The sequence below is a fragment of the Nyctibius grandis genome, chromosome 21 (assembly GCF_013368605.1).
Source record: "Nyctibius grandis isolate bNycGra1 chromosome 21, bNycGra1.pri, whole genome shotgun sequence".
Taxonomy (NCBI): domain Eukaryota; kingdom Metazoa; phylum Chordata; class Aves; order Nyctibiiformes; family Nyctibiidae; genus Nyctibius; species Nyctibius grandis.
Window position 1 is genome coordinate 2670026 of NC_090678.1, and position 17259 is coordinate 2687284.

Consider the following 17259-nt stretch of genomic DNA (forward strand, 5'->3'; position numbering starts at 1 on the left):
CTAATTAGTTATCAGCTGAAGGATTAATTTGATGGTCTGCAGTAACACCATAAAGAAAAGGATCATTTGCTAAACATTGAATAAGCTTGCAGGTGGGTAAGGAAAAGAGAGCTCTTTGCTAGGGCATCCATGGAATAACACCTCCAAACAAGCTCTACCTTTTCTACCACAGGTGCTAAACTATTGTAAGAGTGTTTCATGACAATTTTCTTCTCCAGTGTAAGATATTTAGCATCTCAAAAGTTGTACTTCACTTCTATGGCTGAGTTTAGAGTAACAGGCAACTACAGAACAACCATTTCGTATTCTACCTCTGAAAGCATACCCTTCCCCCCCGCCAAAAAAAAAGAGAGACAAAAAGAGACAAAAGACAAACAACTTCTCATTACTCCCCTGCTCTTTCTTCTCATAGAGACTTTAGCAGACCAATTTTTAAACCAGCCATATTTTGAAGCACATTACAAAATCCATCTCATTTTCTGGATAGCACTCAACCTCCCCTAGAATCAACTGCTTCTCCAGAATGCCATTTTGCCTGTTGATTCCACCCATTTGCACAGAATACCTCGCATCTACAAAACATGCAGCAGCTGAAAACTGTGCCTCCATTACAACAATCATTTTCCTCCGAGAGGCCCTACTTGAGCAATACCGAGCACAGAAGATTGTGTTCCAAAATACAGTTGCAATACTAAAAGCAGCTCTTTTTCCAAACATGTAAAAAGAGAACACACAGATGAGGCAGTAGTATTTAAGACATCTCATAGTTGCCTTTTATTAAAAGCATCTCAGCACACCCTTCATTATGCTTTAGAACCAAAGTGTTTATATTTTTTCTCAGTGTTCCAGTGCCTTTATACAAAAAAAGGAATGTTCAGAGGTATTAAAATGCCCTAAAATCTGGAATTCTTTTCTATTGTAGTTCAGATCCAAGTAAACATCACATTTCATATATGAATTATCTTTATTAACCTACCAGAATTCTTCCCTCCTTCCGCTCTCCTCATGGCAAGTAATGTTATCGCCTAATATACCCAGGAGAACACCTCATAATGGAAAGCTGTTTATAGTCTAAAAATCCCAATAAGCAAATAATTTTGACAACTTGCATATATCTACAAGATAATCCACAAGGGCTGCCTAGATGTAGCTGTTGCTATATGTTAATATTCCAAGAGGACGATGGTTGAATTGGAGCTGGACAGAGAAATCCTCACCAAGAGTCACTGAGTAAAAGGCAACATATACACATCTCAATTTCTATGCATTTTATTGATTTCTGAGTTCTCCAGGTCTGGAACTGAAGGATTTAACATGCTGAATTGGTCTAGTCTTGAAACTACTAGAAACTATTTGTATACCTACTACGCTAGTTAACCAATATTACCTAAACAATGCACATGGTGAAATGTTGACTTCATGAAATCTAATTTTTCCCCAATTAACTTCCATGAGATGAGATTTCTCATAGCAAAGGAACCCTTAAAGCAAGAATTGTCATACGAGGTAACTATACTGGTCTTACCCATAGCCTGAACAACACCAGTAGCAGCATTTTGCATTAAAACAGCCAGCAGGAAGAAAATGAAGGCTCTGCATTTGTTTAAGGGATCCTTCTAGAAAATAACACTATCACTCATTTACAGAGTGACAGGGTTAGTTTCTTGTAAACTTGCTTCACCTTCTACTTGATATTGAAACTGAATGATTCTACTTGATACAGTAAGTGCATGCTGGAACAAGTTAACTGAACCTATCATTACAATTTATATTGCACATCTAACTGGTGATATTTAGGCAACAAATCTTAATTACTAATATATTAAACCCAGATGTTTCCATCTTGTAACTGGCCAATAGTTCCATGAAGCTCCGGTTGCTTGAATTTAATCACTGAAGTAATTGAAAGAGAAGATCGATGCAAAGACCGCGACAGCAGCTGCTATGACCACACCTAAAATAACAAAGGAAAGGCGTTCAGTGAGTGGCAAGGGCAGCACAGTCATCAGCAGCTGGGGTGTGGAGGGCAGGGTCAAGGTGAATGATGAGCAGGAAGAAAACTCTAAGAGCCACCCCAAAAACTATCTACCACTGCTAAGCCTAAATCTAAAGCGACCATGTCAGATAAATTATAAAAGCTCCACATGACATTTCTAATCAGAGCAGGATCCTTCCAGAAATCCAGTTGACTGCATACTTCTGTAGTACCTTGGCCATGTCCTGGCCCATAAAATAATGCACTGACTCTGCACTACTGCTTAATTCTAGGAATCAGGCTAGGAAAAATAACAAAAATGTTAAGCTTTAAGAAACAAAAGCTATTAAGTTTTTCCTCCTCTGTGTGGCACTACATCTACTCAGTCATTTTCCTGTTGATTAACGTGCTTGTTACTGATGCAGTTCAGAAGATGACACAGAAAAAAAACAAAACACGATTGATGATTCAAGGGAAAACATTTTTACACCCAAAGCAAACACATATTTACTGCTACTACTCTTTAATCTTCCAGTTACCATGTTCTACTTCTAAGAATTAACAGACAACAGATGTTACTGTATTGCTGACTAAAGTGTAACTGTATTTTAATACAAAAAGACAGTCAAAGCTCCCAGCAGAGAACTGTACTAAGTGCAGACAGATCTGAGAGCTGGACAAAGGAGTATCATGGAGAAGTTGTGTTTGAAAGAAGAGTTCTGCGGCTGGTGTTCCCTCAATTGGCAGTTGAGGCTGACAATGAGCACCCAAGCCCATATGAGTTCGTCAGCTTCGGAAGAACGTTAGTGAGTCACCAATTGATTTATGAGTGTCTACTTGACAAAGCCATTCAACTGTGGGGTTGTTTTTTTTTTTAACATACGCAATTATAGAAGTGGTGGCTCTCCAAAAAAGAAATAAAGCTACACGAGCCTTCCATATTGCCTCGTAGGCTGAACAAATGCAAACACTGGTTTTGTTCCAACAGCAGGCTGTGGTTCTTTCTTCCCTAGAAACACCCTGCACTACAACACTGAAATAGGGACTCATTTTTGAAAAGCTATTATATTAAGTTAGCAGCAGAGATTAAGACTTTTTAACTCATCTCACCCGTTTATTAACAGTGCTGTGGAACCTCACAGTACTGCAAGGGCCCGTTATAGTTTCTGGATTGCCATAGCAAAATCAAGGAGTAACATACCCATGTTTTGTTGAAGTTTCAACAGCAATGTTGCTTTTGTCAGTTGTTTCTGTTGTGTGTCATCCACGTTGCCAGTAACTGGACAAATATCAACTGCATGGAAATCAAGTGAAGAAGTAAATACCAGGTGACAAGCTAACAGTTGTGTTTTACAGTTGAATTAATGAAAAAGGCCCAGAACTTCCTATTAACTTTGTAAAGTACATTTATGGTAAGAAAAAAACAGTTTATTGCCATTGAAATGGTAGAGTAGCAACAGTATAGTACTGAACTACTCTACATGGATAGAAAAGTAAAAATAAAGAGGAAAAATACATTTGGGAAGAAGTTCCTCTTCTGAAACTCATTTTCCACACCCTGCTCCCAGAGTAACATACCCAACCCCCTTTACATCACCTGAGAAGAATTTGACTGCTCTGAGAGGGAACCACCAAAACGAACCATTAACCACCTTCCAAGATCAAAGCTTTCCCTTCAAACTCTGTCCAGAGTTCAGGCTACATACAAAACCCACTGCCACTAAAAGAGTGAGCCCAGCATCATCTCCCTACCCAACAGCCAGAAATACTTTCTTTCAAAGCACAGAAATTCCTTTCTGAAGATCCCCTAAAAATATACTTTCAGAGCAGGCACAGAGTTCCCCTTTGGAACAATTACTAAATCCTGCTCAGCCAAGATGTGAGCGCGTGTGACTACTTCCAGACTGATGGCATTCAAACCCATATCTATTTTCCTTTCCAAAGATTTCCCTAATTACTTGGCTATATCCAGCTTGTTAGAGAGGGGGAGGAAAGAAAGAAGGGGATTAACCTTGAGTCCTCCAGCTGAACTCGCTCGTTTGTCCCACACAGAGCTTTGGACTAGGCAGTTCAGTGATAAGATTGTTCTTATTCAGAAGATGAAGAAGAAAAACCCACAGCAGCACCAGATATCAAGTTTTAGCAGTCTGTGGAATACTGATCTAAATAAAAACAGATCTCCCGTTTCCAGAGGGCAGTTGTTAATCACTTATAAATTACAAATTATATAGCTTAAGTAATAAGGCACATCCCATGTATGATTAATATGAAAATGATTCATGGAAAAGTACTTTCTCTATCACTATCATTAGCTATGGGGGAAACGTATAATCTAGATGCGTGATCAGAAAGATTGTTTCTGCCATCTAAGATGAGTCATGTGTGTGATTGTCTTCAAAAACTTCGTAAGTCGAACTTGCACAAGATCTGTTGTTACACAAAAGCACTCAACCTAGACATTTAGGACCTGTCTTTAGTAATTTTTATCCCTAAACCCACTGACTTTGTATAGGATGTACTACAGCAGAGCAATTAATAACTGTCCAATATGAAACTTAACAGGATAGCAAGACATACAGATAAACACACAAATACACATGAATATATTAAGTATGAACATTGCTTTGAGATCTCTTTGCAAGCTGCATATATGTGTAAAATTAAGGACATAAAACTTCAATGCAAGGGGTGCTCTTTTGAAAAGAAATTCTCAAATCTCTCTGAAGCTCACTGGTCCACAATGAGGCCATAGTTTCATCACTATTTTTTCTGTGCAAAGGAAAACACACCCTCATCTGCCTAAAATAGGAGCAGAAATCTGCAACTAGAGAAAATGAATTATTGTTGCAAGATAGCTTTTTAATTAAGTACCTTAACTAGCACAGTAAGAGCACCTCTTTCACTCCAAACTACTTAACAGAGCTTTCAATTCCCTAAAAGATCTCTTTCGGAGAAGCTGACCACATTTCTTGGGTCCACTTTGAAGTCAAGATCCAGCAGGTTTCTTTCTGCTTTAGTTTTGATGAGTAGGATAGTTTCTGCCCTCTAACTTTTATGTTTCTTGGCACCTTCGTAAGAACTGTTGCACTTTTCTGAAGGTAACTTTTGAAGCTGCACACCAAGGCAGCAATGCCCACTTGCTTGGTGGGGGGAGTGGGGGGAAAGAAAGAGGCAAAAAGAAACGCCTTTGAGCTACTTGGTTACCAAAGTAATTTATGCCATTAGGTTATGGAAGACTTGCATTTGAAGCAGCTGTAGTATAAATCACACAAAAAGTTTTCAAAAGCAGATGCTTCCTCGTACCAATGATATGAATCCTTAATTCTTCATTAATTCCTCAATTTGCTAACAAAGATGGTGAGGTGATTACCACTGCTGAAGTCTTATTTATGTTTATCCACTCAGGGTATTTAAACCACCACCCCCATGCCCTGCACCAAGGAGGAGAAGGGATTTAGTAAAGCCAACCATAAATGCAGAGCTTTCAATTGCTTGTATTAAAGCACTAAATACCTTGAAACTACGGTGTTAGTGCTATTTATATCTTTCAATTATAAATATGTCAGTTCTTACTTTTTATTTTCGATGTAACAATTTTAAAGCATGACCCAGTAGTGACCTCACTGAAGAGCTGCACCAGGAATCAAGAGAATAAAGCTGTAGGAGACAGCAGCAAAGGCTGTATTGAGTAAGCACATAAAACTGACCTTCTCAAAATACCTTTATTTCATATGTTTTGACTAAAAGCTGCTTAAAAATAAATCTTTTGGCTATACTGGTTAGATCATCTTCTTCTCAAGTGCGTATTTTAAAGAGCAACAAAAAAAAAGAAATTATCTGAAAAGCCTGCTCATGTTTTTGAATTTTAAACAACACTTTTTATCAGCAAACCTTCCCCAGAGCTTCACTATGGACAGCACGTCCACTTAGTTCAAGGTTGGTGCCTAAGACCACAGGAATTTTGATACAAACAGAAAGGCTGATGTCAAAATTCACTACAAACCAATTTTTATACCATTACTGCCTACTGACTATTACTTATAAGGATAGCACTAAGCTCTGAGAAACAACAAATGCTACCCGAATTGGAATGGTGCATTGGAAACACCTTTATACAAGGGAAACCCAAACTCTCATTATGTCACAAAAACATGTTTACAGCAATACTTCATATCAAAGTACCAATAAAAATCAAATTGCAAAATTAATGCTTCTTCTTACAAGACAGAACACTTTTCTTACAGTTAACACCATTTCCTGGTGTTAACAGAACTGTATAAATAACTTGTGATTTTAATAAACCACAAGTTAATAATGTCGTGACAATAATTATCAGAACCTAACAGCGTTGTGCTGATAGCATTATTATTATCATCGCTATTAACAGAACCCATTCTGCAGACAAACTTTATGGTGTTCTCTGGGACGAGGCCAGTATCAGTTTTTTCTGATACAGCCAGTATGTTTTTCCCTCTCCTCTGCTATGCACCTACTTTAATTTGCATTTAAAAAAAAAAAAAGGAAATAAATCCCCCACACCTAACACTATAACCAGCAAGCTACAAGAACACACAAACTCATTTTGTGAGCTACCTGGACATCATTTTACACGTACTATTGGCATCAGCTCTTTGTGATGCGTTGCTGTTAGTCTAATCGTGCTTTCGTCCTCCCTCCAGATACTCCATCCTTACATAAGCAATAAAGCTAAACCAAATCATCTTCTCTCTCCCTCCCACGCCCATCTACAACAATATTAATTTGCTTCCCTAAGTTATACTAATTCCTTAAAGCTCAGCAATAATTAGCTTTAAGATTATTAAAGTTACTCTTATAATGCAAGAGATTTTTTTATTGGCTTTCCTGTTCTTCTTTAGGTTTCTGAACTGTGTAAATCTTTTACTTCTCAAGATAATGAGTCAGATTCACAGCTAACAGGTTGAGTTAAAGCCTGGAGAAAACTGACTCATTTAGGAAGTCATAAGAATTTATGGTAAGTCTGAAATTAAGAAACTCAAAAAACCCTCCAAGTAAACAAGTGGGTCAAGTAGAAGATCAGTAACCACAGTTCACCCTACACAGCAAGCTCGTGGCTACAGTTCCCATTTTTTGCCCCTAAATACCAACATCAAAAAGTGTTCACAGTTCTTATCTGAGAATTAGTGTTATTTTTTTTTAATTTAAATGATAAAACTATAACCTGCAGTTCATATTCACAGTGACAGGGAAAAAGGGGGAGAGAAGAAATCTCTTCCATAAGATCACAGGAAGTATTACTAGAAGCATTTCAAGTATAGATTTGACTCCTACATTGAAATTAAGTCACATGGGAAAAAAAAAAACAACAGGAAATCATATAAACCAGAAATATTCAGAAAAAGGAAGTCAGAAACTAGATTATAGCAAAATATCTGTATTAAAAGGAATGGAACAGTCTCATAATCAGATCATAAACACGTAAGATAATCAGTAGAAAATCAAAGTCTCCCTCAATTTTCTTCCCATTTCGGGTGAATGACAAATCTTCAGTTCTGGGTACTGCATTTGACACACAAATTAAAATACTCAGAACAAAGGAAGGTACTTTGTATTTTTGAAAAAGTCAGGTTTTACCATAAGAACTTCCCAAAAGACACATTAGACTATATATATATTTTTGCTAATAGTATTTCTAAAGTATTTTTAATTATTTAGTGAAAAAACAGTAGATTTGACTAAAGCACTCAACTTCTTATTCTAACTTACTGTAAGTAGTATCAGAACTACTCAGATGAAAAAAGCTGAACTACTGAAAAAGTAAGCAGAATATAAAGCTTTACAGGTTTTTCCTTACAGTTTATTTGCCTGTATAGGATCACCTCTAATTCATGTGCAACGTATGCAAACCTTGTTTAAGCATATATTTACGTATCTACTGCAGTTCATGAGCTGCAACCATGGTTGCACAGATAATGCAGTGAAAGAACAAAATATTTGAGAGGAGAGAGATCTGTTACAAGCCAAACACAGAAACTGCACGAACCCTTACTATTTTTCACAACTATATTTCAACTGTAATTAGATTGATATAAACCCTTACAGCTTGATATGAAGCAAGCCAACTTTAAGCATATCTGTATCTGGATAAAACTGGCCTATGCCATTAGTCAATGTTTTCATAATCCATGATAACAGTCTATCCTGGTTCTCACATACTGTATTTACCTGTGGTAACTTCCTCTGCTACATGGATATCTTCAGCTTGCACAGATTGATCCAACATCTCAACAAAATGTCCCTGAATTTCTCCAGCGGCCTCATCAACAAACTTATAATCACTGAGCATCACACTGGACCCAGCAACAGGGACAAACAATCTTTGAGGTAAGACATGATATTCTCTCTCAAGATCTGAAAGAAAAGAGGGAAAAAAATACCATCCAAATAAAGCCTTGCCAGTTACGATAAGATTCCTCATTAATCTCTGACCAGAGGATAAAGCTATTGCAAAAGAACTACTCAAGGTTTCCATGTAAAATCCTGCTTTCAGGCACAACTTGTTTAGTTGTTACTGTTTTATGAAAGTTTTGGTTGCTATTATATTATGTTTTTACATTAGCCTCTCCAGAAATACCCGAGACACCTCCAAAACAGACCATAAAATGTTAAACAGCCCTTTTTTCATGTTTAGAATGACTAGCAAACGAACTCTGGGAAAGATTGCAGATAAGAGCGCACACAGAACAGCATATGATTTCACCACCACAAAGGACTGCACACACTCGGCTGCTTTTTGCCGCACTTAAAGCCACAAGGCACGGGTGCCACCTCAAGAGGAAAGTGAAAACTGCATGCAACTGAAATCCTGCAGGCTGGATAAAGCTGGCTAACACCAAAATGAGCTGCCGTTACCCTAAAGCAAATGGTAATTCTGAACGTGAAGCGTTTTTCCTTACACTATCAACCTCTTTCCATTTCTTTTCTCTTTTTTTTCTAAAATCACTACCAAAAAAGCATCTCTTAAAAGACTTTCCTTTATAAAAGATCTTCAAATTGATATTTCAATTACTATTTGGTTTTAATAAAAACCAAAAAGAACACAACAAGAGAACTTGATACCATTGCACTGACTCAATGAAGGTTAAAGAATTACCCAGCATGAGCTAAGAGACCTGGACTCAGCATATATCCCCTTAGTTTTTAATATAATTATCCCCTTAGTTTTTAATATAATCATCACAGGAAGTTTTATTTTCACTAGATCAGTTTGCATTGTGTTCTGGCCACTGCATGGTGCTCTGTTAAAGTCAAGCTAATGCAATCCAGTAATTGTTCATGGTGCTGAAAATAAGATCTACCTCTTTAAAAGACAAAAAGCCTGTAAAACAGTATTTGATGAAGAGAAGCAAGTTCAGGGGGCAGAGACAACATAAATTATGTATTCGCATAGTTAGTTAAAGAAAAAAAATCAGGATACTTCTTCACATCATAATCAGCACATACAATGTCATATTTAATTTAATGGAGATGAACTATCAAACTTCAGAGCTCAAGTCCACTAGCCTTTGTAACACAGGTGATATAAAAACATGGAAGGCCATGTCCAGATGGTTCTTTTAATCCTACCAAGTTCTAGCACACTTCAATATTAATAGGAATACCATACAGTGATTTTAAAAATAATAATAATAATAATAATAATAAATAATTTAAAACGTGCAAGTCACAGTTAGAATTTCAGTGACAGGAGCTTCAACTACAGAATTTTTTAAAATTACAAGATTTCTGATCAGTGAGAAAGCAGCTGAAATTGCATTTTGTAGTCATAAGAATTGAATATAAACTTGGTGTGAAAGCTGTGATGTCAAAGAACATATCTGAACTTGACAGAAATTCTCTGGATTTAAGAAAAAGTCAAGGCTGCCAAGCAGAAATTGTGCCATTTGCTCTTTATTCTGCTCTAACCATACTGGAACTTCAGTACACCAGCAGAATTCTCTACACCAACCAAAAATCACTGCAAATATAAGCTTTTTTTTTTTTTAATTCCTACTTTTTTGGTGATGTTCTTCATTTATAAGCAGATCTTCAAATAGTATTTCACACCGATCACTCAATGTGTTTATTATGTCTCTTTTCAAAGCCTGCAAGAACCAAGCGAAAACATCAGTAATATAAAAGCCATTTGCAAAGCTAGTAAGAAACAACAAAAGAAGTCCCTTGCAGGTTTAACCCATGTTGAAAGAATAGTTCTTTTGCAGAAAATAAAAACTCAAAAGAGAATTTAAAAAAGTCCAATAAAGAGAAGCTAACAGCAAAAGAACTGAAATCAAAAAAGAAAACAACAAAACAAAAATGAAAAGCTGCGGAAAATTTTAGCATTGTTAGAACTAAGAACTGACAACATCTGGACATTACCACTAAAACCAAACAAGAATAATCCCAAGGCATTGACTCAATAAGGTGGGGGCGGGGGGGAATTACTGTACAAGTAAACCTGTATTTTGACCCCAGTCTAGACCATGTCATTTTGGTAAAGAAAAAAAACAGTTTGACAAATTTCATGTATTTCAAAAAATGTTTCTGATGAACTAACCACCTTTCCACTACCTGAACAGCTTCTTTAACTTTTGGCTTGTTGTTATGTACGTAGGCTCTGCATCTCACAGCACCTTTGAGATTTATAGAACCACTGCAGATCTGGACTGTAGCTGTTGATCTATGACTTGAACCCTGGGACTGAAAAATAAACATGTCACAGTTTTATCTTGTTACCAAGGCACTGGCAGCATGAGTAACAAAAAACAGAACTAGGAAATTAATAGCATACCTTAAGATGTTTACCTATAACCTGTTTTCCCTCATAATTTATAAGTCTAATTTTATTTTAGTTTTGTTACTTAAGCCTGAAAATCTTTTTCCATTATGGAAAATGTATTTACTTTTCCAGACGTTCCATTTCTTGCAATTTAAATACTTGTGTGTATAAGACTTCTAAAACTTTCCAGGCAAGTGGCTTGGGGCTAATATTATTATTGCAATCTAGAAATCTTTTTAAGGTTTTTTTTTTTTAAACAATGAAGTTTGTATGCTTACTATATACTCAGCATAACCTACAGGATCCTGAGAATCATCCCATCAGTCAGTACCAAATTATAAATGTGGTCACATTTAGAAGTGTATCAAACTGTTGCCTAGAAATATTCACCCCAATTACCAAAACAATGAGTGTGTTGTATGAAGCACTCTAGGACAACACCTGGCAACAGGGGGATGCATAACTTCCACAAGAACTGCATTCACTACTTCTGCCAAAATAAAAAGGTTTCCTTCCTCTGAGGCAATTAACTAGTGGAACAATGTAACAACAAAAGCTGAGATAGTCATCAAGTCTTTAAAATGGCATTTTATACATTTCTAAAAGTTTTGCTAAACGTAAGTTTAGAGAAACCAGGAACTACCTGACAAAAGCGGATGGCCTGTGCTGTGCAAGAAGCCTCCAAAACAAAGCCTGGACACATTTGGACTTTGGGACCTAGACTGGGGCACCTAATTCAGCACCTAATTCAGTTCAAGTCAGCATAACCTCTGGTAGAGAAGAAACACCCGACACAGACTCAACAGCTCCAGCTGATTCAGCTCACAGGATCTGTACCTTAACCCAACACTAGGGACTGAGCTTTTATTTTTTATTTTATTTTAAAAGATAACAGAGAGGTAACATTTTACAAACTACTAAATACTTACCAGCTGTGTTAGAACTTTGACATCAGAAAACTGAGGGCTGGATTGAGTATTTCCTCTCAACTTTTTCTGAGGGGAAAAAAAAAATTCTGTGTGTCATGAAACAGGGAAAAAAATCTCCCTGAATCAAGATCTCCTCACTAGGGTATAAAGTGTGCCCTAGTTTATAGCTTTTAAGAGAGAAAAATGGCACATAGAAAACAGCCATGAGAACAGAATTACAAAACTAAAAGGAAAGATGAGTGCATCAACCAAACAATGTGTTTCCACTCTTTGTTGAACATTTAGACATATGTAGGTCTTAGAAATCTCATCACCTACATTCACACCTTACTCATGTTCTTTAATGAGGACACAGCTTATAGAAAAGCTTTTAGTCAGACTTCACATATAATGATTGTGTTCGCATTGCCAGAGGAAGAAGAGGCAATTTGCAGCAAAGAAGATGGGAACACAAGCAGTCCTGCATATTAGTTACCTGAAATAGGCCAATTAGATCAACAAATATTGTACAGAAGACACCTCAGCCAATGCTTTATCACACTGGAGGTTCTAACTACACATCTATTAGAGTTCAGTTCCTTGTTGTTTGGTACTCACCTGCCCTTCCAGTAGTTCTGTATCATCATCTTTAACTTGTCCATTAATTAGAAAAACACTGTCTTCTATTTGTTTTGACCATCGAATTAATCCATTCTTTTAAAGAAGTGAAAACAAAAATCTCATAAGAAAGAGGAAAGAGAATTTCACTAAGAGTTGGACAGTATCATCCTGAAAATTATGGAAACACATGTTTCAAGTTATTCTGAGAGGGTTTTAGTCTCTGAAAAATCTGTCTATGTTTTTCCAAAGTTAAATCTTAAAACCAACACATTCAGAATACATCCATTTCGAAACTAGTATTTCAAAATATTTAAGTGCTACCCCAGGGATTTGATTTTTACAGAGGGACACAGCCTACTGAAAGCCAATTCATATTAGAAGCACCCCATACCCCTGTTCTAACTGGATGTAACCTTTCACTGGGTGATGCAGAAGAGACTTCAGCTGGAATAGTCAAGACAATTACCAAATAGTTTTGAGCAAAGGAAACTGCCAACACTCAGCACAGCAGAATAAAAGCTGTCTGCGGTTTTTATACTATGAATGCTTCATAGTAACTTCAAATTACATTTAAAAGAGGAATAACTGCCAAACATTCTCTGCTGATTAGTCCTACTCCTCTACTCACACTATTCAAATCTTTCTCTCTCATTTAATTTTCAACAGAAAAAGTAGTGTAGCAACCAACCACACAACTGGTGCAGCTGGTTAGTTACCCGGGTATTCTTCTCCAAGTCATGGTTCGGTGAAGTAGCAAGAAGTGGAATGTGGATATTAACATTTACTGTGCAGTCCAAAGCTAACCAGGAAGCAGATAGAGCACTCTGATATTTCCAGTCTGCTGGTTTAGCTGAACTCTGAGAGCAGAAATAAGCGATAAAGCATCTATACAAAACTCTGTATAACTCAAATAGAGATTTTTTTTTTTTGAAACATTACTTGTCATGCATTAGAAGCTGTATATGACATGATTATAAGCTTACCTTTGGATCTTGTACATCATAGGTTCGGCAAACTACTCTTTGCTACTTAAAGAAAAAGATCCAGTGAAAAGCAAAAAAAACAAGTAACAGCAATTCGCAATTAACTTTGTCTTTTACTTAACTTCTTTGTTGAGCTAATTTATGCTCTGAAGAAAGTTCTCACCTTTCATTAGTGTAAAAAAGTGGAAAAACATTTGACTGTAAACTCCAACTACCATAGTGATGCTGTCCCATCTCTTACAAATATATTAAGATCAACAGGTATTCACAGGGAGAACTACCAATATACCAACTGGTAATTTGTCCTCGTCTCTCTCACCTCTCTAAGAAAAAGCCTTGGCTTTCTCTCCTTGTATTACCTCATTACACCCAGCATTCTTCTGCAGCACTGGTACAGATCCCACATGCCCGCTACTTCCCCACTTCTGTGCAAGTATCATTGATAACGGCAAGCTCAAGAAGCTGTACAGCATTTTAGGTGTTTTCCTCAATTTATGCAAATCAAAACTGACTGGGGAAGGCAAAATTTGATGCCACCACACAAACAAACCTAAGAGTAAGAAAGGATGGAAATTTTGCAAGGATAAGAGGGCCCATAGCCTTACTCATGGCTAATCAGAAAACTCCGTGATTTCCACTTACTGATCTGAACTCAAACAATTTTCCCCTCCCAATTTATCATTTAGTTAGAAATAACTACAGAAACAAGGCTGCAGGCAACAGTCTCAATCAATAAACCTTGCTCGTAAAGGATACTTCTTTGTAGCCGAACAGATTTGAAGAGCTACTCTGTCCGAGACCTCCTCCTCAGCGGGTTTCCAGAGCCTTTTTCTAGTCAATGACTTTTCCACTGAGAAGACTAGCTAAAGGTGAAAAAAGTATTTTTGATTTTTCCACAAAAATAATGCATTATCATTTCTGGAAAATAGTCTTGCACTAAAGTTCTAAGTCCGAGTGATTTCATAATTAAGTATAAACCCAAAATACAGCTCACATGTCACCAAAATGTCATGTTAAAAGAACATTCAACTAAGATTCATTGGCAACTACTCCAAAGTGAAAGTTGCTTGTGAAATCTTAACTCAGCTTCCTTATAAACTGAACCAAGCAACACACATTCACATATTCAACTTCTATGCTTCTCTCCCTACAAAATATTACAACTATGCCTATCAGTTGAGGATCTGGAAAGACAACTGTGCAAAACAGCTACTAATTCAAAAAAACAAATTTTAATTCAGGAAATCACTGATCACCTGGACACAGCTCACCTTTTTTTGGCTGACTACTAGTTTCAGTAACCACAACTGAGATGCGGTTGCATTGCACTGCCAAAACTGAATCTTGGACCTTCTGCTTCAGAACTCACTCATGTTTAAATCACTTATCATGCTTACCTTATGAAAATGATAAAATGCACATACATCTACAGCACAGAAACTAAATGTGGCACTAGATGCCCCAATACTGCAACAAAAATGCATTTTAAGTCTATTAGACAGTAGCACGTCCTAAGTAGTGTTTAAATATAACTCAAAGGTTTCAGTCTCAAAACCACACATCAAATCAGAACGTTTGTGCTTTTAGAAATAAAGAAAGAAAACAAACGTATATGCTCAAGACAATGATAGAAACTTATTCAGCGTCACACCTAAAGATATTCCTGTCTTTCCACCAGGAAGTACACTTACCTTGCGCAAAGTGTTTTGACTCTCTTTTGACAGCTCTGGAGTTGCAATAATAAAAACACCAAGAACTAATAAGCCTCCAGGAAGCATTCTAGAAACCTTAAGAGTAGAAATAAACATGTATTAATGGGAATCAGAGATCTAGCAACCACGTAACTTAATATATCAAAAATTTCTAATGAGACAAGTATGCTTTAAGAGCAGGAATGAAATAAGCAAGGCTGGCTTTTCACTTATAGGTTCCTCTGAAATGCAGGAACTCAGCACCTTGCAATTTTTCTCATTTTGGTCCTATCAAGTCTCTGTTTCATCATAAATTCTGAAAACAATACAGACATTTCAGTTTAAAATATCTGTACCTAGTGTGATGAGGAAGGTTCTTTTACTTTGAGAAAAACGCTTGAAATTACACAAGCGATGAGATAGTTTTTTTAAGTCTTATTTCCTTTCTGTTCCTCCCACCCCCTTCATTAAGTCATGCTGTGCTACCTGACCAGCATGTATAGTTATCCATTCTTCATCAATGGATGCCAGTTTTGAAGGACTGATGTTGTCTTCCTTCTGCTCTTCCCCTGGAGGCGTTCGAACAGCCCGAATTACGTAGTCTCTTTGCGGGGAACACTTTCAAAAACATCAATATAAGCAAATGTACCATGAGGTTGATATCAAGTCTGAGAATATACTGTATAATAAAGTCACCGTAAGGTCTGCTTTACAGTAGGTATTGTTAAACTCTGTGGTAATTTGTCACAAAAATAATTCCTTCATGAATTTCCCTTTGCCTTAAAGACTTGTTTAGTGATAAGTTTTATCTTTAAGATTTTAATTTCTTTTCTGTGTGTCCTATCTTTCAAAAAACCATTTTAAAAGACTTGAGTAGTTGGTTGACACTGCAAACCCTTTACAGCAGTCCCTTCCAGTCATATCACCACCCTCCTGCACCACACAAGCTCAGTGTGATGTTAATGGACTTATCCCAGATGATTAAGGCCAAGGGGGTTTTCCCCTGTTAACAGGAATGAATGGAACAGACTTCAAATATTTTACACTTACCTGCCCTATTAACAGGCCAGTGACATAAGGCTTTAAGTTTGTGCTGAGGTCTGAAAGATACTGCCCAATAGCTTCCTCAACAAAGTAAGTTCTACCCATTGCTGCAGGTTTAGACTAAGTATCGTAGTTTCAACCTACAAAACAAATTGTATAAAGTCAAAGAAAGTATAGATACTACACCAGTTACACGAAAATAAGTCTCACACAAAGACCTTGAATGGATAATACCTTATCTGTCGACAAAGGTTAGTTAAGTAGCTTTATGATCTGCAAGTTCGTTTTTTTTAAATGAAAAACATAACTCTCTATACCTTTATGGAAAAGGGATATGTGACCCTTATTGGAAAGAGAACTATTTTAAATACTTGCCACTGAAATGACATTGCAAGTCATGCGAGCAAATGCTAGGAAAAACATGTCTCCAAGCAACAATCTCCTGCTGCCTCATGTTTCATCAGAGGCCAGAATGTAACGTGTGCATTTTTGCATTCACGTGTGTCTTTGAGGGACTTGCTAAATTCCACATTTGCATTTCAACATGCTGTGCACTATTTTCATTGCAATTCCTAAGGCATTCAAAACACAGCATCAGTGGACTACCCAAAAGGCCACCTTTACAGCTCCCATCAGTAGTCACACGACTCCAGACCCCAGGACACGGGGACTGCCGCAGACACTGCTCCCTTCCGTGCAGACCTATGCTGAAAACGACTTTCACAAAAATTAACTATGAAAACGCTGACTCCAAAGAGCACACGGTGAGGAAGCCAAGGGCATTCCGAGTCCCCGCAGAGGTGTCTGCTGGAGAAAGCTGCGCAGGGACGGCGGAGCTGACGCTCTGCACCGGGGCGAGCAGGCAGGCTGTCACCCACCCCAGCCCAGCCCACACGGCCAGGCCAAAAGCCCCTCCGCACCGCCTGTACCTGCACTCGAGCCCGGCCCACAGCTCGGCGGCCGCTCCCGCACAGCTCCCCCGCCGCCGCGGGCCGCCCCCAGCGCTCCCCGCACTGGCCTGACGGGCGCGGCCGCCGCCGGGCTCCCAGGCTCAGCCACCCCCGCCAAGCCCTGAGGCGGCCGAGGGCGACGTCACCGGCAGGCGCCGCGCACGGAGATGACGCACACCAAGCCAGACCCGAGCGCGGGAAAAGGGCGCGCCGAGGGAGCGCTCAGCGCCGGCGCCGCCATGCTTTGAGTGGCGGAGACGGTGCCGCCTCCCCCCGCACCGCCCGGGAGC

The 17259-nt window shown here is 38.1% G+C and overlaps 1 protein-coding gene across 2 annotated transcripts; it reads right to left on the minus strand.

Moving 5' to 3' along the window:
• Positions 1 to 748: 748 nt before the first annotated feature.
• On the minus strand, positions 749 to 17090 carry ODR4 (odr-4 GPCR localization factor homolog). Of its 2 annotated transcripts, XM_068416891.1 has the most exons (14): positions 16949 to 17090; positions 16026 to 16159; positions 15462 to 15593; positions 14976 to 15071; positions 14041 to 14147; positions 13285 to 13321; positions 13018 to 13158; positions 12299 to 12394; positions 11702 to 11767; positions 10565 to 10693; positions 10008 to 10098; positions 8180 to 8365; positions 3177 to 3269; positions 749 to 1954 (listed from the first exon to the last, which is right to left on the minus strand). In XM_068416891.1, exons 2-14 carry the CDS (start codon positions 16122 to 16124, stop codon positions 1887 to 1889), a joined length of 1341 nt encoding a protein of 446 aa, XP_068272992.1. In that variant the 5' UTR covers positions 16125 to 16159; positions 16949 to 17090; the 3' UTR covers positions 749 to 1886. The 2 variants fall into 2 exon arrangements, with proteins under 2 accessions (XP_068272992.1, XP_068272993.1); XM_068416892.1 differs by lacking the exon at positions 13018 to 13158.
• Between the last annotated feature and the right edge of the window lie 169 nt (positions 17091 to 17259).

What these genes read in the sequence shown, in the direction of transcription:
- ODR4 (XM_068416891.1), bottom strand. Translation starts at nt 16,124, where the DNA reads ATGGGTAGAACTTACTTTGTTGAGGAAGCTATTGGGCAGTATCTTTCA. An exon ending in GTCAAAACACTTTGCGCAAG is followed by an intron (nt 14,148 to 14,975) that starts GTAAGTGTACTT and finishes TTTCACCTTTAG; the next exon opens with CTAGTCTTCTCAGTGGAAAA. An exon ending in ATGATGTACAAGATCCAAAG is followed by an intron (nt 13,159 to 13,284) that starts GTAAGCTTATAA and finishes TTCTGCTCTCAG; the next exon opens with AGTTCAGCTAAACCAGCAGA.